Genomic DNA, 22264 nt, shown 5'->3' on the forward strand with positions numbered 1-22264 from the left:
GAAAACTTGTAAGCTTCTAGCCCCACTGAGCGAGGCGGTCTGTTAAACGCCTTGAACCCCAATTCAAACGGAAAGCTCTGAAGCGCCATCTATTTTTAATTGGGTTTACTAATACATGGCGGACGAGGAACTTGCAGAATTTAATTCTCTCGTTTTATTAATTAGCTCTCCAAGAGCGTCTATAACCCGCTGGGTGCCTAGTGAAAATCCGTCTTTCGGTTCATTCATTTAAACTCAAGTGTGCAGGATTTAAAATAGGTGTCTGATTAACAGAATACTACTCTGTGATAGTTAACTCGCTCACACCTGACTCAGTTATAGCCCGACATTAAGAATGTACTTAGGTGTACAAGAAAGGAAACGTGTTCTTTTTGCAAAATTAAATCAGATTTAAATAAAGGATTCAATGCTAATGTTTTTCTTTTCTCTCTTCACCTGGCTTTGGAGTTTGCTTTGAGCTTGTCTGGGGAATCCTAAGAGCTGGGCGGGGAACATCCGTCCTCATTCCACGCAGATCATACTGTCACATGGATGCATAGGCATCATTCTGTGAACTTACTGAAACAGCAGCCAAACTAGCATGCTGCTTGTGTGCTTGTGTGTGTTTTCTGTGTACAGTAGGAAGGTGTGCAGAACACTGTGCTGCCAGGGAGGAGAATGCGTGCTTCTGCTTCTACAGTCCTTTTTGTCTTCAGTTTATCACAGGAAACAGATGTGTCCCATGAAGCTGACAGTTCAAAAGCAATGCTTTCTGAACATACAGCCAAAACAAAGTAAACTGAGGAGTCGAATTGGGCACAGATGTTAAAGGCAATACAATACAACAGAATAAACTGCAGTACAGAAAGCCAAGCTGCAAATTATGGACTAATAAATTGCGCTATTGAGACGTTTTTAGGTCTCCACTCAGCTTTTTGAGAACAAACCTTTCCACCTGCAAAGCTGCTATGTGACAAAACTAAAAAAGACATCCGTTCAACACAACTGGGTCAGGCAGCGTGTCCCACTTCACTTGAACACAGTGCTGGAGTTTCTGATTCTAAAACCCACAAGCGCACTGCTGTCTCCCCCTCTCTCACAGTATCTGGAGCACTCCCCCTTCTCTCACAGTATCTGGAGCTCATACAGGACCCTATACTGAGTACTGCACACTCCCCTTCTCTCACAGTATCTGGAGCTCATACAGGACCCTATACTGAGTACTGCACGCCCCCCTTCTCTCACAGTATCTGGAGCTCATACAGGACCCTATACTGAGTACTGCACACCCCCCTTCTCTCACAGTATCTGGAGCTCATACAGGACCCTATACTGAGTACTGCACGCCCCCCTTCTCTCACAGTATCTGGAGCTCATACAGGACCCTATACTGAGTACTGCACACTCCCCTTCTCTCACAGTATCTGGAGCTCATACAGGACCCTATACTGAGTACTGCACGCCCCCCTTCTCTCACAGTATCTGGAGCTCATACAGGACCCTATACTGAGTACTGCACACCCCCCTTCTCTCACAGTATCTGGAGCTCATACAGGACCCTATACTGAGTACTGCACACCCCCCTTCTCTCACAGTATCTGGAGCTCATACAGGACCCTATACTGAGTACTGCACACCCCCCTTCTCTCACAGTATCTGGAGCTCATACAGGACCCTATACTGAGTACTGCACGCCCCCCTTCTCTCACAGTATCTGGAGCTCATACAGGACCCTATACTGAGTACTGCACACTCCCCCTTCTCTCACAGTATCTGGAGCTCATACAGGACCCTATACTGAGTACTGCACGCCCCCCTTCTCTCACAGTATCTGGAGCTCATACAGGACCCTATACTGAGTACTGCACGCCCCCCTTCTCTCACAGTATCTGGAGCTCATACAGGACCCTATACTGAGTACTGCACACTGCCCCTTCTCTCACAGTATCTGGAGCTCATACAGGATGATGCTGCTTGTATCTTGAACCCCAGCATGTGAACAGGTCTTCTTTCGTTGATGCTGGTTAGCCTCAATCATGTCCAATCAAACACCATTTACTGAGGATTTGAATGCTATCGAGGGAAGCTCCATGCTACATTTGATGCAGTTTGTCCCAAATTAGCAGAGTCCTCCTGCAGCCCATAGCAACTTAATTAAGGGATTTCAGTGATTTCTATGACAGCCCTGCAGCTCACTCACAGACAGCAGCAGAGACCTGAGACCCAACCACAGCCCACATTCTCAGTTTGGAGCAACCGTTGCACTGGAACAAAAAAACCCTTTAACTGTGAAAAAACACACAGCACCTTGAAACACATGGTGGCACTGTCACTCGTGTGTAAGAGACTGTAATTAGCCCTGGCACTGTCAATATAACAGGGAGGGGGCTGGGTGCAAAACAACAACTATGCACTCCCCTGGCAAGAGCCAGGCTGGTCAGCCCAGGAGACGGTAATCAGACACCTGCAAGAGACAATCATACACTTTACTGTATAGTACAGGGGTGTGGTGTAAGAGGCTGAGTATAGCTGGTTTGAAATTAACTCCTTTAACAAGAAGACACATACCTTCATCTGAGTGAAGACACAGATATAAGAATACTGGTTTTAACCCTGCCACTAACAGGAATGACTCAAACAACTCTTTTTTCGGACAGAAACTATACACTAAAATGCAGCTGGCGGTGCTCACAATGCGAAGCTCTCTCTGAAAACCCTGGAAATGAAACGGTGTGTTTGGGAATACCTGGTAAAGCCCCGATCTACCTAATGTTTGACAGCCCGTAACAGTATCGGTGACTCAAGGACAAGAATGAACTACTTGTAACATCACAGCAACATTGTGTAAACACGCCCAACCTCAACAGACAATGCTCGCTTTTGATTGGACAGCGGTGAACGGTTAAACGGTAGGTCCTCCCACACAAAACAGGAACACCTTATTTTTTGTGCACTCCCTCCTTCATTAAGTATTACCCACCGATTTCTCTTACCTCCCCCCCACCCCCCCACCAAAAAAAAACCAGTGAAACCGGTCCTTGACGCGTCCCAGTCTTAAAAGCAAGTGCTGCTTCATTTACAGAACCAGTCGCAATTCCGCCTGCACGTCACGACTGTCACTATTGCGAGCCAGCGATAGAGAAAGAAAGAAAGAAAGAAAGAGAGGAGCACTCCCTCCTGTCTCTCGCTACTTCCTTAAACTGCTTCAGAAAACAAAACCAGAGAAAATTAAAAGCACGAGCGTTTCTGCATAGTTTGGGGTAAGTTTCTTTTTCTTTTCTTTACAAAGCTCATTACAAACAAAACCTGTTACAGTTATAAAGTTCTGGATTTTGCTTCATAAACGTGGCTTTGCTGATGAAACAGAGATGTTTTGAATGCCAGTGTCAGTTGTCCATCGTCTATATTGCGGAGGCGGCTGGAATGGTTGGTCAGTTATGTAAGACGCTGGCTGTGGTCCGGTCCGGTCCGGTCTGGTGGACCCGGTGATTTCTCCCTCGTTACCGAGCAGGTAATTCGTGTTCGGGTCCGGCTGCGCGCAGCTGTGTTGAGACAGTGCTTGCATTGTGGCCGGTTGAAAGGCGAGACTGTGGAAAGCGCTGGGGTCCGGGTGCAAGCTCAGTCTTGGAGTGTGTTCTGTCAAAACTGCTTATAATTGGAGATCAGGATCGAGTCGCTACATTATAGACACGGTGCAACTTAACCCCCCCGGCAGCTCCCTTTAAATATATAAAAAAAATAATAATAACAACCCGATTCTCTTTTTAAAGATGTTAACCATGTTTTTAAGTGTGTGTGTGTAACTTTGCGGCGGGTTTAAACATACAGCACCATGTTTTGTAATGTATTTGCAAGTGGAAAAAAATGCGGAAATAATATAGCGTTATTATTGTCGTTATTACCATCACTGGGCGTAGAAACCAGTTTTAGTTTCGCCATGTTGGCTCGTTTAATTGTGTGTTGCTGTGGACCGTGTTTTGTCTTTATCACATGTTTTCCGATCGGAGTTTACTGCACACTCAGTAAATCCCAGCAGGGAACATATCCTGTGTGTATACTGGGGGGAGACTGGTTAATCTGGTCCAGGTGTGCAAGCAAGCTGTTTGTTGACTACACGCCTAGATGGATATATCTGAACCTGGTGTGAGGCTGGGTTTCACAGACCAGTCAGCGTGAGGCTGGGTTTCACAGACCAGTCAGCGTGAGGCTGGGTTTCACAGACCAGTCAGCGTGAGGCTGGGTTTCACAGACCAGTCAGCGTGAGGCTGGGTTTCACAGACCAGTCAGCGTGAGGCTGGGTTTCACAGACCAGTCAGCGTGAGGCTGGGTTTCACAGACCAGTCAGCGTGAGGCTGGGTTTCACAGACCAGTCAGCCTGAGGCTGGGTTTCACAGACCAGTCAGCCTGAGGCTGGGTTTCACAGACCAGTCAGCCTGAGGCTGGGTTTCACAGACCAGTCAGCCTGAGGCTGGGTTTCACAGACCAGTCAGCCTGAGGCTGGGTTTCACAGACCAGTCAGCGTGAGGCTGGGTTTCACAGACCAGTCAGCGTGAGGCTGGGTTTCACAGACCAGTCAGCCTGAGGCTGGGTTTCACAGACCAGTCAGCCTGAGGCTGGGTTTCACAGACCAGTCAGCCTGAGGCTGGGTTTCACAGACCAGTCAGCCTGAGGCTGGGTTTCACAGACCAGTCAGCCTGAGGCTGGGTTTCACAGACCAGTCAGCCTGAGGCTGGGTTTCACAGACCAGTCAGCCTGAGGCTGGGTTTCACAGACCAGTCAGCCTGAGGCTGGGTTTCACAGACCAGTCAGCCTGAGGCTGGGTTTCACAGACCAGTCAGCCTGAGGCTGGGTTTCACAGACCAGTCAGCCTGAGGCTGGGTTTCACAGACCAGTCAGCCTGAGGCTGGGTTTCACAGACCAGTCAGCCTGAGGCTGGGTTTCACAGACCAGTCAGCCTGAGGCTGGGTTTCACAGACCAGTCAGTGTTCCAGCGCTTCAGTTGTAGTTGAGCAATGCACGTGTGTGTGTTTTGGTTATAAAGTAATATTTGCTCGTAACATTTGGCGAGACAGCTGTAGTTGGCAAGTACCGCTTTGACGCTTACTGTAACGCCCTCAGAACAAGTTTCTAGCGGCTTAATAACACATTTCAAGGTGTAGTTTTAGCGGCAGAATCCACAGCGCCCTCCCGTGTATGCAAAGCGGGCTGAACTTCTACAGTCTGTTATGGGAAAATGTCGCCAGTGGTTTATTTTTAAAGCGTTATTGTTGGAACAACAGTAATGCAATAGTCCAGTTTATTTTACCTGTGCTGTTGACTCCGAAACGCCCTCCCTCACGTGAGCAGGTAAACTATAGCAAGTCGGAAGTTCAAACGCCTTTATGCGTAGCCACTGCCAGCGCCGTACCCCTGCATTGAAAGACGTGTAAACTGCCCTCGGGTCGTTACAGTGTAGAGTTTATCAGACGATGACTTTGAAATGACCAAGCTCCAACGTTGCATTGCTCTGTCGTTTCCCGTGCCATGCACAGTGCTTGCCGTTTATCACCTTAAGGGAGCTGTGTGGGATAGACGCTGTCCCCTCCCATTTGAAACTGCTTGCGATTGCCACTCGGAAAGCCCTACATACTGTAGACATGCTTGTGTTCTGCTTGCAGCAGGGGGAGGTTACAGCTGATACAGTCTCTTTGCCCAGTAATTGTCTCTGTTGTTAATTTGGTGCATGCAGGGTACTTTACCATGCTGTGGTTTCTTTACAGTGCTTTCACTGTGCAGTGGATCCAGTGCGTAACACACCAGGCATGTCACCTGTGTAAATGACAGCTATAGGCAGTTGAGGTCTTTGTTATTTTGGTCCTTTTCTTGTTTGCAGTTCCTGCTGATCCTTCAAAGCAATTATTTGTCAGGGCTGTGGAACAACTCGGGCAAGCTCCTGTGCTCGAGGTGTATAGTTAAGCTGAAGACAAAGAGCTGTTCACAGTGGCACGCAACGACAGCAGTGTGTGTGTGCGTGTGTGTGTGTGTGTCTGTCTGTCTGTCTGTCTCGCAGGTGCACTAGTGTATGAGGGCCTATTGGTCTGACCTCCCTATCTTGCCCCTATTTATTTTCTGGTATATCAGTGAGCAATACAAATATATACTGTGTGTATGTATATATACAGAAAAACAGCATGACAGTTAAATCTATAGGGCTGTTAATGTGTAAAAACAAACTCCAGTGTGCACCTGTTTTTCACTTTTGTTTGCAAATCCGTTTCTTTGTAGTAAGACTAAATATGATTAATGGCAGGCTTCACAGACCCCCATTAGCACTAATCTAATATCACCTTCGGTAAGGCATTCCAAGCTTAGTGGTAATCGGGGGCTGTGAAGCCAGCCACTACTGCATTCAAGGTGCAGTAGTAGTGTAATGTAGTAGTTGCTGTTATGATGGCTGTTGGTAACAGTTTGCTGAATGTATGAGTGTATAGAAACCTGGAAGCGCAGAGGTAGAAGTTCGACTCCCAGTGTGTACTAGGTCAGATTGGGTTTGCTTAATCAGCCACTGTGTGTAGATGACCTGTCCTGTGTTTTATCTAAAACGTAAGTGCCCTTGATCTCTGACCTCTGGTTCAAGCTGTGTTATTGTATCAGCTATCGTCTGGTAAATTATGTCAATAAGGGGTCTGAGAACACACCGCAAACCTTTTACCAGCTGAATTAAAGCCAGCAGAGACGGGCACACTCTATTGAACTAACCGGACTGCGTCAATACGTCTCTACCAAGAAACGTCAGCTCAGGGTAAATTGAAAATGCACGCAGTCTGTGTGAGAGTGTGTGTGTCAGTCAGTGTGTCTCTGTCTGTCTGTCTGTCTGCCAGTCATTGTGTGTGTCAGTCAGTCAATGTGAGAGTGTGTGTGTGTGTACCAAGCCATGGAGGAACAAACCGAATCCCTGTGCGCCTCTTAATCTCTTGCACGCATCAGCGAGGATTAGGGACCGGTTAGCTCAGGAATGATCCTTAATCCAGTGTGTAAAGGGTACACAGAGGCACTGAAATATGAAAGCAATGAGGGACAAACGCCCTCTAAAAGTACCTGCTGTAAACTCCTTGTGCCTGCCCTTTACAAGTGCTTCTGTCACCTGTGTTACATTTATTGTTATGCAGATTTTGTTTGCCATTGTTGTTGTTGGGAGAAGTACAAGTTTGAACTGGGGACTAAGCCTGTAGAGCTAGAAAGACTTTTTCAGCCGTGTCCTACTTCTGCACATGGTCCTGTACCTGACTGCTGGACTGATGGAGGCTGTCATTTAAATAAGGATTGCAGTGCACGTTATTTCACAGGACGAGGGTGAAAGTGCAGTGGTCTCATTTTTAATGGTACTGACACCTTACAGAGATGGAAGTAAGTCTCACATCATAGCAGATTCACCCATTCCAGTTTTTAAGATATGCTTGATTAGCCCTGGTGTCTAGGTAACAAGCTGGTGTGTCTTAATATAGTAAAACCCGGAATGGATCAAACTGCTATGCAAGGGGAGTCTAATTACCATCCCTGCAGCTTTTTAAAAACTGCTTTGAAGTTTGTAAAAACATGTTATCATGTTCTGAAATGTCATTTTACAAGCTAAAGGATTGCACCTGCAACCGCACTTCTGTCCTTCTGAAACCACGTGCTTCACAATCTCGTTCTGTGCAAACTATCACCTGTCTGCGAGCAGACTGTTCAGTGCTGGTTGGTAATAATCTAGGCAGAGAATATGTCTGCGTGTCGGACATGCCTGTGATGCTTTTGAAGTGAGTATTAAGGATTCGTGATTGGTCTCGGTTTGGTTCCTAGAGCTGAATCCTCATGGGCCTTCAGACAGCTGGACTCCAGGGGCCTTGCAGAAGGCAGTGTCTCTCTTAAACCGCACATGCTAACAAATCAAAGTGTGTTTACAGTGAGGAGACAGGCTAGCTTCTCGTCTCCCTTTATATCAATAACCACAGCTGCCACCACACCGACTATCGGAAAACAAACAAGAGCAGGGATGGATTGCAGGTCTCCAGATAGAGCGCTGTGTAGTGACAGTACGAGTGTGCAGAACACCAGCGTATTAGAATCAGATAGAGCGCTGTGTAGGGACAGTACGAGTGTGCAGAACACCAGCGTATTAGAATCAGATAGAGCGCTGTGTAGGGACAGTACGAGTGTGCAGAACACCAGCGTATTAGAATCAGATAGAGCGCTGTGTAGGGACAGTACGAGTGTGTAGAACACCAGCGTATTAGAATCAGATAGAGCGCTGTGTAGGGACAGTACGAGTGTGTAGAACACCAGCCTATTAGAATCAGATAGAGCGCTGTGTAGGGACAGTACGAGTGTGCAGAACACCAGCGTATTAGAATCAGATAGAGCGCTGTGTAGGGACAGTACGAGTGTGCAGAACACCAGCGTATTAGAATCAGATAGAGCGCTGTGTAGTGACAGTACGAGTGTGCAGAACACCAGCGTATTAGAATCAGATAGAGCGCTGTGTAGGGACAGTACGAGTGTGCAGAACACCAGCGTATTAGAATCAGATAGAGCGCTGTGTAGGGACAGTACGAGTGTGCAGAACACCAGCGTATTAGAATCAGATAGAGCGCTGTGTAGGGACAGTACGAGTGTGCAGAACACCAGCGTATTAGAATCAGATAGAGCGCTGTGTAGGGACAGTACGAGTGTGCAGAACACCAGCGTATTAGAATCAGATAGAGCGCTGTGTAGGGACAGTACGAGTGTGCAGAACACCAGCGTATTAGAATCAGATAGAGCGCTGTGTAGGGACAGTACGAGTGTGCAGAACACCAGCGTATTAGAATCAGATAGAGCGCTGTGTAGTGACAGTACGAGTGTGCAGAACACCAGCGTATTAGAATCAGATAGAGCGCTGTGTAGGGACAGTACGAGTGTGCAGAACACCAGCGTATTAGAATCAGATAGAGCGCTGTGTAGGGACAGTACGAGTGTGCAGAACACCAGCGTATTAGAATCAGATAGAGCTCTGTGTAGGGACAGTACGAGTGTGTAGAACACCAGCCTATTAGAATCAGATAGAGCGCTGTGTAGGGACAGTACGAGTGTGCAGAACACCAGCCTATTAGAATCAGATAGAGCGCTGTGTAGGGACAGTACGAGTGTGCAGAGCACCAGCGTATTAGAATCAGATAGAGCGCTGTGTAGGGACAGTACGAGCGTGCAGAACACCAGCGTATTAGAATCAGATAGAGCGCTGTGTAGGGACAGTACGAGTGTGTAGAACACCAGCCTATTAGAATCAGATAGAGCGCTGTGTAGGGACAGTACGAGTGTGCAGAACACCAGCCTATTAGAATCAGGTAGAGCGCTGTGTAGTGACAGTACGAGTGTGCAGAACACCAGCCTATTAGAATCAGATAGAGCGCTGTGTAGGGACAGTACGAGTGTGCAGAACACCAGCGTATTAGAATCAGATAGAGCGCTGTGTAGGGACAGTACGAGTGTGTAGAACACCGGCGTATTAGAATCAGATAGAGCGCTGTGTAGGGACAGTACGAGTGTGCAGAACACCAGCGTATTAGAATCAGATAGAGCGCTGTGTAGGGACAGTACGAGTGTGCAGAACACCAGCGTATTAGAATCAGATAGAGCGCTGTGTAGGGACAGTACGAGTGTGCAGAACACCAGCGTATTAGAATCAGATAGAGCGCTGTGTAGGGACAGTACGAGTGTGCAGAACACCAGCGTATTAGAATCAGATAGAGCGCTGTGTAGGGACAGTACGAGTGTGTAGAACACCGGTGTATTAGAATCAGATAGAGCGCTGTGTAGGGACAGTACGAGTGTGCAGAACACCAGCGTATTTGAATTAGCAAAGCCTGTCCTGTTGCTGACCCCGAGGCAGTTCAAGTCAGCAGTGTGTTTGAGGGGGGTTGCAAAATGTTTAGCTGTGGCTCACTCAAGGTGATGTTGCAGAATGTGCTGCAGGAGAATCTCTGTGAATGGCCACAGCTGTGTGTCTCAATACTGCACTTCCTCACTAGGGCTGAAGCAAGTATACTGAGCAGGGCCTACAACTAACCGGCAGATAGACTTAAAATCTGCACCTCAATCCTGAGTGATGGGGGCTCCAGCTAGACTTAAAATCTGCACCTCAATCCTGAGCGATGGGGGCTCCAGCTTATTTAAAGCTTATGAAAATAGTTACAATACAATCAGCATACACAGGAGAAGCTACTCCAGTTTCTCCAGTGTCTCAGTATTTTGCAGGACAGCTCTGGGTATTCTGCGTCTTGTGATTGTGAAAGGAATCATTCATGAAGCTTACTATGTTCTTGAAAACATGGGCGGGACTGCTTATGGGTAGTTTTAATTAAAAATAATTAAAAATCAATTGCCTAGTGCACTGGTTGAATGAAACCCTGTAAGGACCCAGGTGTTCTGGAGCTGAAGAGTGGGGATATTCAACCTTGTCCTGTGTGTTCAGCTAGCTGTTCTGCAAAAAAAAAAAAAAAAACCTGCATTCACAGTTGCTAGAAGCAGCCAGTTTTTTTTTGTTTGTTGCTGTTGCAACACAAGTGAATAACAAGCAGGCGTGAAACAGGACAGCGTGTGCCATTCGGTTTTGTTCATATTTAATTACTGTACTAGCTCCAGCTACCAGCAGTCTTCTCTTGCAATTATACAATCCAATTCCCTGCAGGCAAAAGCATGCTCCCTTCAGGCGCAGTACACTACACTATGACTTTGATCGGAAACTTCATGTGACCCCTGCACATTCTCACCTCCTTTTAAGAAGTCCTTGTACAGAAGGCTTTTTCTCCGTTGCTAGTGGAATGGGTTTTTTTGCAGTGAAAGGGTCTTTTGTACAGTATCCCAAGGCTTCTGGTCGCTGTGGAGGAAACCTGCTGGACTGCAAGCCCCTGACACAGCTGTAGAGCTGCAGCACTCTGACCCACAATCGGAAAACCAAACCCCTTCCAGCCCAGTTTCACAGACCCTGGTTTTTCTCTGATCTTGGACTGCCACGTGTTACCGCAGGCAGGGTTGTCCACGTGTGAATGGTGGTCTGTGAAGCGAGCCCGTGATGACTTCACTGTTGTTGGCTGTCCGGTTTGTTTCCATTTCTTGATGGTAGATGAATCCACGGGCGCCGCTCTGGCACTGTGAACTGAACAAGTCTGCTCCTGAAGTGAAGGCAAATCCCAATTAAAACAAAGAGACAATCCTGTTCTTCACACAACGGCTTTACAAAGTCCTCTGAAATGTGCAGCTCTTTTGATTATTGTGCGAGTCATGTCATCTTTTAACCACTGTATTCAATGCGGTGGTGTCTCTGTGATCCTGTTTTCATTGTGCACAGTCTGTGCATTTCTTGTGGTGGATGTACAGCACTGTGCACATTCATTACAACACCCCATTGCTTCTGGAGTTTTGATTGGTTGTGCAATGAAATCAAACTGCTGTGACTGAAAACCTTGAAATTGTCAAAACAGGCAAATTAGTGACTAGTCTAATTTAACTGATGACTGTAATGTGCCACACATGCAATTAATTTAAAACAGTAAGACAAAAAGTAACACAGCCACAAATTGTAAAATTCATTGCAAAGTTGTTTAAGATGCCTAATTAAAGCACAAAGTTGTCTACGATTTCCACACAAGTGCCTATTTTTTCTATATCCCCGATTCCTGAGTGGAAATGTATATTCTCACCCCCGGAGTTGTTTTCATGCAGGTCTGCATATAAAAGGATATCAGTGGCACATCCAGAGGTGTTCTGATACATTTGCACTCTGCTGTATTTTACTGACATGGTTTGTTGACAGTTACTGCTGCTTCCAGATCAGTACTGACCAAAGGCTGGTCCTAATGCACCGCAAGTCAGAATAGCAGCTGCATCAGAAGAACCCCTTCTTTACACGAGAGAGTGGGCTCTGATCCAGGGAATCCCTGTAGCACTTCCATCTAGGCAGGAAGTGAAGCTAGTTTCGGACAGTCTTCAGCACAGGACATCAGAAAGGTATGCTTGCTCTGTAGCCATTGTGTTGTAAATCTTCTATTAAACCATTTACTGTAAAGCACTGTATGGAGATGGGTAGGGTTAACCTGTTCCTTGCCCTGAATTTCACTGTATTTAATGTGCTATGTATTGTTCCTCACTATCTTGTAAAGCGCTTTGTGGTAGTGGTTCACTATGAAAGGCACTATATAAAATAAATATTGATTGATCGATTGTTAACAGTGATTGATACTGGCGGGGGCTGGCACTGTTTCGTATTGCTCAAGGGTTTCGTAACGCAGAGAGGCTGCAGAATTGCTTGATGTATTTTCTGGTCCGGTTCGTTCGCATGCTTTTGCTGTGGATTGCTATGTGGGATCAGTAGAAGAAAGGGCAAGCGCGTGCACTGCACCCCCGCTTGTAATCTTGAACACGAGGAAGCTGATTTATTTAAATGTGGAAGGGTTGCATGGATAATGAGCAGACATTCTGAAAGAGAGTTTCAGGATTGCAGTGCTGGGGGTTCCCCCCCCTGCTCCCTCCGAAACTAAAATAAATCTAAATAATGAAACACCGGAAACTGCTTCTTCCTGCTTATTCGACTACAAGTAACAGTGAAGAAAGAAGCCCCCGAAACAAGAGTTAAAGACCGTGGAGAAGGGAGCGCGGTTTGAATTGATTTCAACACCGCGGCGCAGGGAGCGCGGTTTGAAGTGATTTCAACACCGCGGCGCAGGGAGCGCGGTTTGAAGTGATTTCAACACCGCGGAGCAGGGAGCGCGGTTTGAAGTGATTTCAACACCGCGGAGCAGGGAGCGCGGTTTGAAGTGATTTCAACACCGCGGCGCAGGGAGCGCGGTTTGAAGTGATTTCAACACCGCGGCGCAGGGAGCGCGGTTTGAAGTGATTTCAACACCGCGGCGCAGGGAGCGCGGTTTGAAGTGATTTCAACACCGCGGAGCAGGGAGCGCGGTTTGAAGTGATTTCAACACCGCGGAGCAGGGAGCGCGGTTTGAAGTGATTTCAACACCGCGGAGCAGGGAGCGCGGTTTGAAGTGATTTCAACACCGCGGAGCAGGGAGCGCGGTTTGAAGTGATTTCAACACCGCGGAGCAGGGAGCGCGGTTTGAAGTGATTTCAACACCGCGGAGCAGGGAGCGCGGTTTGAAGTGATTTCAACACCGCGGCGCAGGGAGCGCGGTTTGAAGTGATTTCAACACCGCGGCGCAGGGAGCGCGGTTTGAAGTGATTTCAACACCGCGGAGCAGGGAGCGCGGTTTGAAGTGATTTCAACACCGCGGAGCAGGGAGCGCGGTTTGAAGTGATTTCAACACCGCGGCGCAGGGAGCGCGGTTTGAAGTGATTTCAACACCGCGGCGCAGGGAGCGCGGTTTGAAGTGATTTCAACACCGCGGCGCAGGGAGCGCGGTTTGAAGTGATTTCAACACCGCGGCGCAGGGAGCGCGGTTTGAAGTGATTTCAACACCGCGGAGCAGGGAGCGCGGTTTGAAGTGATTTCAACACCGCGGCGCAGGGAGCGCGGTTTGAAGTGATTTCAACACCGCGGCGCAGGGAGCGCGGTTTGAAGTGATTTCAACACCGCGGCGCAGGGAGCGCGGTTTGAAGTGATTTCAACACCGCGGAGCAGGGAGCGCGGTTTGAAGTGATTTCAACACCGCGGAGCAGGGAGCGCGGTTTGAAGTGATTTCAACACCGCGGCGCAGGGAGCGCGGTTTGAAGTGATTTCAAGGCTTGCCTCGAGGGCAGCACTTGGTTTTGCAGTACTGAGCGCTCCATTTCCAGAAGACTTGCCAGGGCAAAGGGGGCAATGCCTGCTTTTCAATTCCAAATCCTTTAGAGAATCAATTTCCAATTCCCATGACCTTATTCTGTTAAAATGAGCTTCTCACAGGGGCAACAAACTGACCCAGCTGTGGACTTCCGTGTCCCGTTCAGCGATTACTCTGTTTGCAAACTTGTATGGCAGCAGTATTACTTTAAAACAATATTGTATTGCATCTAGAAATGAGTTATTAAGGATGTTATAAACAATATTAGACTGTCAATAATAAATAATACCCAGCTGTAGCAGCACATATTTGACAGTGTTTCAGAGTGACTTTGACTGGTGTGCAGTGTAGCCTATCGGTCAGTGCTGTGTGTGTGCGTGCGTCTCAGTGTCTGTGTGTGCGTGTGTGTGCCTGTGCCTGTGTCTCAGTGTCTGTGTGTGTGTCTCAGTGTGTCTGTGTCTGTGTCTGTGTGCCTGTGTCTGTGTCTCAGTGTGTCTGTGCCTGTGTGTGTCTGTGTATCAGTGTCTGTGTGTGTGTATGTGTCTGTGTCTCAGTGTGTCTGTGCCTGTGTGTGTCTGTGTCTCAGTGTCTGTGTTTGTGTGCCTGTGTCTCAGTGTCTGTGTCTCAGTGTCTGTGTGTGTGTGTCTGTGTCTCAGTGTGTCTGTGTCTCAGTGTGTGTGAGTGATCTGCTGTTTCGAGTTTCTTTTTAAAGCACAGCTTTCTTTCTCAGTTTGTGGTTCGCAGTGTCTTCTTTGACCTCTCCTGTGCAGTTACAGCTTGATAATGACCGTCACAGATTCCAGTTCGGTTTCGTTTGTAGCGCAGCTTGCTGCGTTAGATAATTTTAACTGGAGTCGTCCTCTCCGCGTGGAGGAAGTGGAAAGTAGGTTATCTTCAGTCCTCCTTCACACAGCGCTGCCAGCCTCCCTCATCTAATTGTACCTGCGTCAGATCTGTAGGACAGGTCAGGAGGGACCCTGTTTCAGAGGCATGGTGGACACTAAGTGTTTGATCACTGCAGAGGGGTCCCAGTTGTGCTTGTGCAACATCCTGGCAGTGCTAGTAATGAGACCCACACTCTGTGCCTCTGCTGAAGTGAGGTTCCAGGCTTTACTTCAGTGCATTAACAGCCCCTGTGCTCTGTGGCACGGATCAGACTCGGCTTGTGAAACGTAGAATGTCTCAAACTGCTCTGCAACAGGAGTGTCGCTGGAGAAGCAGGATGAGCCAGTCTGCATTAGACTGAGTTGGAGCCCTGCGGAGGGCAGGCTAGATCCAGTTAAAGGCACACAAGCTCCCATGCATGTGTACAGAAGACACTGAAAAAGAAATCTAGTCCAAAAGTGTGTCACTGAATTTAAGCCTCTTTTAGTCCTTTAAATATCAAGTCAGACCAGCTGTGCCTCGGAGTCTTGGTACTCTGCAGGTAAAAAGAGTCTTTTAGGGAAACTGTGCGAGTGTGAATCTAATGCATTCTCTTCGTCTTGTTAGTACTTTGTGTATCATTTTCTGTTTCCGCTCAGGGATGGAAATAAGACCCTTACTGCAGAGCAGTTTTCATCCATTACAAGCTTGTTCAGCCACAGTGGATAGCTCACAAGCTCAGGTGTATCTTATTAAACTCACAGCAAACCCAGGAGTGGATGAAGCTGCTGTGTACGGGAGTCTTCTTTCCATCCCTGCTGCTGCACGTCAAGAGAAGACATGTTGAGAGGCTCTACAGAGGCCACGGGAGATCTGTAAACTTTTTTTTTTTTTTTAAGTTGCCAGGATGAGGTGACTGAAACAGAAAATAATACACCCAGTTATTCTGGGCAGCAAGAACAGCCCATTAGTTAAGATCGCTGTCACATTTCAACCCACACCAAGATGTTCTTTGAACTGCACAATGTTGGTTATTAATGCAAGTACCTGCTCCAGTGTTTATACAGTGCTGTGTTAATCTACAGTGTGTGCCCATTCAGATAGGCCTGTCACCTGCAAGGTTTGGGCAGAGAACCCAGCACCTTATGTATCATATTAACTTGCATGATCTTTTGTTGGCTGGATATTCTCTGCACAGCACAGAGCAAAGTACAGCGTCCCTCCCTGCCTCAGGGTTTCCGATGACAATCTGAAGAATAACATTCAGTGCTGAGGGAGGGAGGGTGGTTAGGTGGCGCAGTCACTTCACTCACCTGGCCTTGTTCTGGGAATTTATTTGCAGGCTTCAGACTGCTCCTTCACTCAGCCCCTAAGAGAAAGGGTGCTCTCTCCAGTCCAGTCCAGGGCAGGCTTGAGGCATAGAGACTGAACTGCTCCTTCCCTTGGCCCCTAAGAGAAAGGGTGCTCCCTCCAGTCCAGTCCAGGACAGGCTTGAGGCATGGAGACTGAACTGCTCCTTCACTCAGCCCCTAAGAGAAAGGGTGCTCCCTCCAGTCCAGGGCAGGCTTGAGGCATGGAGACTGAACTGCCTCCCTCACCCCCCTAAGAGAAAGGGTGCTCCCTCCAGTCCAGGACAGGCTTGAGGCATGGAGACTGAACTGCTCCTTCACTCAGCCCCTAAGAGAAAGGGTGCTCTCTCCAGTCCAGTTCAGGGCAGGCTTGAGGCATAGAGACTGAACTGCTCCTTCCCTCGGCCCCTAAGAGAAAGGGTGCTCCCTCCAGTCCAGTCCAGGGCAGGCTTGAGGCATGGAGACTGAACTGCTCCTTCCCTCAGCCCCTAAGAGAAAGGGTGCTCCCTCCAGTCCAGTCCAGTACAGGCTTGAGGCATAGAGACTGAACTGCTCCTTCACTCAGCCCCTAAGAGAAAGGGTGCTCCCTCCAGTCCAGTCCAGGGCAGGTCTCCTCAGCTGCTGGGAACAGGATCTGTCCAATGAGAATCAGAGCCTGCTGCTCTCTGGCGGGTGATCTGTCCAATGAGAATCAGAGCCTGCTGCTCTCCAGCGGGTGATTGGCTGTGTTTTTGAGCTTGTTGGCACCGGACAGCGTGTCTACATTCCGGTTATTAAACAGCAGGGTATCCATGGAAACTCAGAGCTCATTAAACAGCAGGATATCCATGGAAACTCTGCTTTTACTGCACCCGGTTTGCTGTAATGCTTGTGGTTGTGTTTGTTTTACTGGAAGTGTTTTGTCGGCAGGCATTCACTGTGTGTGTGTGTGTGTGTGTGTGTGTGTGCGGGTCAGTGTGTGCGTGCGTGTGTGTATTTTTAGTACTCTTTGTAATTGTCGATATTCAGCATGCTTTTCTAACCACTTTTCAGCATAGCCCTGCCATACCCGTCACAGCGCTGCCATACCCGTCACAGTGCTGCCATACCCGTCACAGCGCTGCCATACCCGTCACAGCGCTGCCATACCCGTCACAGCGCTGCCATACCCGTCACAGCGCTGCCATACCCGTCACAGCGCTGCCATACCCGTCACAGCGCTGCCATACCCGTCACAGAGCTGCCATACCCCTCATAGCCCTGCCATACCCGTCACAGCGCTGCCATACCCGTCACAGCGCTGCCATACCCGTCACAGCGCTGCCATACCCGTCACAGCGCTGCCATAGCCCTCATAGCCCTGCCATACCCGTCACAGCGCTGCCATAGCCGTCATAGCCCCGCCATAGTGCTGTCATAACCCTGTCATGCCCTGCCATAGCCCTGTCATAGCCCTGTCAGTGTGTGTGTGTGTGTGGTGCTCTGCACACCAGTTTTATGGAGAGCTGCCAGTTTGAGCTCCCTGGAGGGCTGGGCTGTCAGTTGCTGGTTGCTGGTTGTGCTGGGAACTCTGAGCTATTGTCACTTCCATTATTAAGCTTTACTGCAGTGAGCCTGTGCTGTGGGTTGCAGTTTTCTCATCCTTCTGCTTTGCATTTATATTAGTTTACTGCGGTGTGTTGGTTTTGAGTATGGTTTGCTATGCCTCTTTACAGTTGCTGCCTGTGTTTTACCATCCCTCTCTACACTTTGCTCTACTTTCTACAGGATGCATCCACGGCTTTTTACATATTGGATTATAACCAGCATTGCTGTTTGGGGCTGTATACCCATAACATCCACATTCTCTTCTATTAAACAGCGCTCTGAACGATTTAAAACAACAATTTAAAAGACTTCACTGGAAAGTGATTTCAGTAATCAAAAAGGAGCTTTAAATAGTACTGTATTGTGAATGAGATCTTTTTTAGTAGTTTTTTTCATTTTTGTTTTACTATTTGTTTGCATCTTTATGACTAACACTGTGAGTCTGCATAGGGGCTCGACTGTCAAAGATATTTACTCCTAAACGCTCGACTGTCAAAGATATTTACTCCTAAACGCTCGACTGTCAAAGATATTTACTCCTAAACGTCATCAGTGCAACATTTTTCTGAAATCTCTAAAAAGAATTACCCTAAACACTTCATTCAGCCCCTGAATTACAGGTCTTTCTTGTGAATTTGTTGGGTGCGTTTCTCTGTTCTGAGGACTTGGAGCATATCGCTTTGAGAATCCTGCCCTTGACTGTGAATGGCGTTGTGTATCGTTTTGACTTGTTGTTGTTTTGTGTGTTCAGCAGTGCTGCTGTTCTAGTAAAGGATGGGTCCCTTCCTGCGCATCTCCTTCAATAACTTCGACCTGGGGCCCCTGCCTCAGCTCACAGACCCCCCGTTCTGTGCTGTCAAGATGAAGGAGTCCCTCAGCACAGGTGAGTGAGCGAGCAGCAGAATGTGTCGTCGTCCTCTTTAGATTCACTTTGTCTCACTAAAGTCCTCACATTCAGGTGACATTTCTAACTAGTTTAAAGCAGCTCCTGTGGCCTCGATAAAGAGATCAGAATCCGTTCACCCTCCAAGTACACTTGGAACACCAGGGTGCAACCATTAGCCCGCTCCCCCTGCAACACTCAACACTGCACCTAGTGGACCTTAAGAAATCCAACGTAGAAGAAATGTGGGATTTGTAGCGTCCACTAGAGTGCTGCGACCCTCCCTGACGTGCCGCTGTGGTTTCAGAGCGTGGGAAGACCCTGGTGCAACGCAAGCCCACCATGTACCCTGCCTGGCAGTCCTGCTTCGACGCCCACATCTACGAGGGCCGTGTGATCCAGATCGTGCTGATGAAGTCTGCGGAGGAGCCCCTCTCCGAGGGCACTGTCGGGGTCTCTGTGCTGGCCGAGCGCTGCAAGAAGGCCAATGGAAAGGCGGAGTTCTGGGTGAGGACTGGTCCACGCTGGGGGGCGGGGGGATTCTGGTTGCTGTTTTCCACTGTGCTGTAATGATTTTCATTCTGTAAGCTCACAACAATTGCTGCTGTAATCACTTTCTGGAATTGCATGCCTGATATTACCCTTTTACTGATAAACATAATTTATTGCCAAATTGCACACCCCTTTTAAAATGTGACATTTTCAAACACTATTGATTTAGGGGAAGTGGCCAGTCCTGCCCTCTCACACCTTCCTGAAGGCTGTACGGTATTTTAAAGAAGTGCTAACGAGGCTTCAAGATCCCTTTAATTGGGACAGTCTTTGCTACAGTAGTTGAAAAGTAGATTTGTAAAAGCTTCAGTTTGCATTCATTTAAGGCTGCTTCTGTGAATCTAACCCAGAGAACAACATCAGAAACAGCACGGGACTCGACTGTGAGAATCCACAGCGCTGCACAAATGACTCTACGTGGAAATAATGTTTTTTTTTTTTTTTTTTAATTTGCCATGTTCAGCTTGACCTCCAGCCGTCAGGCAAGGTGATGATGGCAGTGCAGTTTTTTCTTGAAGAAGGTACAGGTAAGGAAAAAAATAAATAATTTCTAATCTTGCTTGGCAAAAACCAGGAGCTTAAAATGGTAAAATGATGAGAGATTAGCAGCAAACGTTTGTATTGTCGGCATCTCTTCAAAGAGTAGCAGAGCAACAAATCTCACTCTGTGCTGTTTGCGTTATTTTTCCATCCATTGATATATGCTTGAGGGGACGGGGCTCAGGGTTAGTTACATTATTGAGATGTGCTGGAGGGGGTGGGGCTCAGGGTTAATGACATCATTCAGCTGTTTAATGTTTAGTAGTACAGATTCACAGCCTCTTTCTCTGGTTTCTCTCATCTGTGTGTCAGCACCTGCAGAGCAGTCAGGCACTGCTTTCCACACTCCTGCATCACCCGGCATGCTTTCCTTTGACAGACAACAACATCCTCACTTCAGCATCTTGTTTAAAAAAACAGAAAGTAATGAAATAAAAAGGAGGTACAAGAACTTGGAGTCAATCCCAAGCTGACTCTGCACCAGATCGCACTCTCCACAAGCCAGGGACAGTTGACAGGGCGGCTTTGCATTCAGAGATAAACTGCATGTTTGCTTCTGGCGTTCTTGCGCTCTGTTCCGGGATGGTGCCCCAGTGTGCGCTGGGATATGTTCTCAGTGCTGAAGCAGGCGGAGGTAATAAATCCTGTTCTGCTTGTCTTGGGAGCTAATATACTGTGCTTTAACTGACAAGGATAAATCCCTGTTTCCTGATCACTTACCACGGTCTTGGGAATGTCTGAGCTTGTCTTCCACTCCGGGAATTAATAACAAAACACAGGGTTCGGAGTGCCAAAAGCACATGGAACTTGTGGAATGAAATTCATTTTAAGTGGACAAAACTGGCAGTAAAGTAACTGCTTATTACTGCTTCCTGCAAAGTAGTTTCAGTGAGTCCTGTGAGAGTGCCCCTGAATCGTGCTGCTTCAGCTGATCAGCACTGGCTTCCTTCCCTTTTCCAACTCTGACGACTCTTGCCTAATCATTTCTCTATGAACCCTCATGAACTGGTTAGACTCTTGTTAAAGAAGCCCACGACTTGACTATCCATTAATTTCATTGATTACCTAGCGCCATGGCCGTGGCATTCAGTCATACAAAACAAAAGAGAGCCTTCCAGGTGTGATCACTGAGTCGTAGAGTTGACCCCCTGCAGGTTATTTAAAGGTTAAACAAGGAATTCCTTGACCCCCCCCCCCCAGCCTCCAGGAATCTCCCGTGCTGCCCTTGTGTTCTCCTTTTCACACACATGAGCCCTGAGGGGATTTCTGCGTTTATGCATGCACACTTACATGCAGCACATACCTTACACACTCGCTCCCTTATAACAGTTTCCACTGTAAATGTGCACAATATTGTTCTGTTTTCCCATTCTTTTCACTGGCTAAGCAATGCATTTACATTTTGAATATGCTTTACCATACCTCGCTATTTACAATGCTGCCCTATGCTTCACCATGCTTTCACTGTTTTGTTCCACCTCGCTGTGCTTTTACACAGAGATACGTGCGCTGGGATCCCACACACACCGAGAACGCTGTTTGCTCTTCTGTACTTCTCCATTACTCCTGTTAATTGAGATGATATATACACCATAAATCACATGTGACAAATCAACCAGTCACTGTTAAATTCTGTACAGATTCTGTGTGTAGAACATTTGACACAAATGTAAAGTTTGAAAGCACTCTTTTTAATGTACAATCGCATTAGCCCGAGTCCTGGCTTTGTGGTTTATAATAAGTTAGCACATCATACTCTGCGTCACTGCTTGAGATGATCTGTCTGGCACAAGGTATTGACTGCATTTTAAAAAAAGGTGTTGTGGTATCTGTATTGGTATTTGTTCTCCAGTTTAAGTGTTGGTTTTTAAGAACACAGGTTTCTCTGTGAGGTGAACGGGGGGGGGGGGGGGGGGGGGGGGTGTGACAGCGTTTCGTGACACTGTCGTTGACATGGTTCTCCCCCGGGCTGCCGAGATCCATTAGACATCTGTACCGGTGACCGGACATGCTTGGTGACAATTGTAGGCAGTGCAGTGTTCCTGTCCCCCGGCTCGTATTGTAGTGCAGGACTTGACATTGTTGTCACAACGGAAAGGGTAGCGTCGACTTAAGCACGTATCAAGGAGTGTTCCTGTACCTGTTCCCTCAGCTGTATTCAGTGCAGTGTTACTGTACCTGTTCCCTCAGCTGTAGACAGTGCAGTGTTACTGGACCTGTTCCCTCAGCTGTATTCAGTGCAGTGTTCCTGTACCTGTTCCCTCAGCTGTAGACAGTGCAGTGTTATTGGACCTGTTCCCTCAGCTGTATTCAGTGCAGTGTTCCTGTACCTGTTCCCTCAGCTGTATTCAGTGCAGTGTTACTGTACCTGTTCCCTCAGCTGTAGACAGTGCAGTGTTCCTGTACCTGTTCCCTCAGCTGTATTCAGTGCAGTGTTACTGGACCTGTTCCCTCAGCTGTATTCAGTGCAGTGTTGCTGTACCTGTTCCCTCAGCTGTATTCAGTGCAGTGTTACTGGACCTGTTCCCTCAGCTGTATTCAGTGCAGTGTTACTGTACCTGTTCCCTCAGCTGTAGACAGTGCAGTGTTACTGTACCTGTTCCCTCAGCTGTATTCAGTGCAGTGTTACTGTACCTGTTCCCTCAGCTGTAGACAGTGCAGTGTTACTGTACCTGTTCCCTCAGCTGTATTCAGTGCAGTGTTCCTGTACCTGTTCCCTCAGCTGTAGACAGTGCAGTGTTATTGGACCTGTTCCC

General features: G+C 47.7%; 1 protein-coding gene across 1 annotated transcript in view; it reads left to right on the plus strand.

The window, feature by feature from the left end:
* The first annotated feature begins 2991 nt into the window (after positions 1-2991).
* The window catches only part of LOC121328340 (protein kinase C delta type-like), a 39163-nt gene continuing 19890 nt past the window's right edge, over positions 2992-22264 (plus strand). Inside the window, exons 1-4 of the mRNA XM_041272956.1 lie at positions 2992-3239; positions 18285-18416; positions 18724-18923; positions 19432-19495. Coding sequence (XP_041128890.1) covers positions 18308-18416; positions 18724-18923; positions 19432-19495 — 373 coding nt within the window. The 5' untranslated portion in view covers positions 2992-3239; positions 18285-18307. The remainder of the gene's footprint in view (positions 3240-18284; positions 18417-18723; positions 18924-19431; positions 19496-22264) is intronic.

Source organism: Polyodon spathula, chromosome 16 (assembly GCF_017654505.1).
Source record: "Polyodon spathula isolate WHYD16114869_AA chromosome 16, ASM1765450v1, whole genome shotgun sequence".
Lineage (NCBI taxonomy): Eukaryota > Metazoa > Chordata > Actinopteri > Acipenseriformes > Polyodontidae > Polyodon > Polyodon spathula.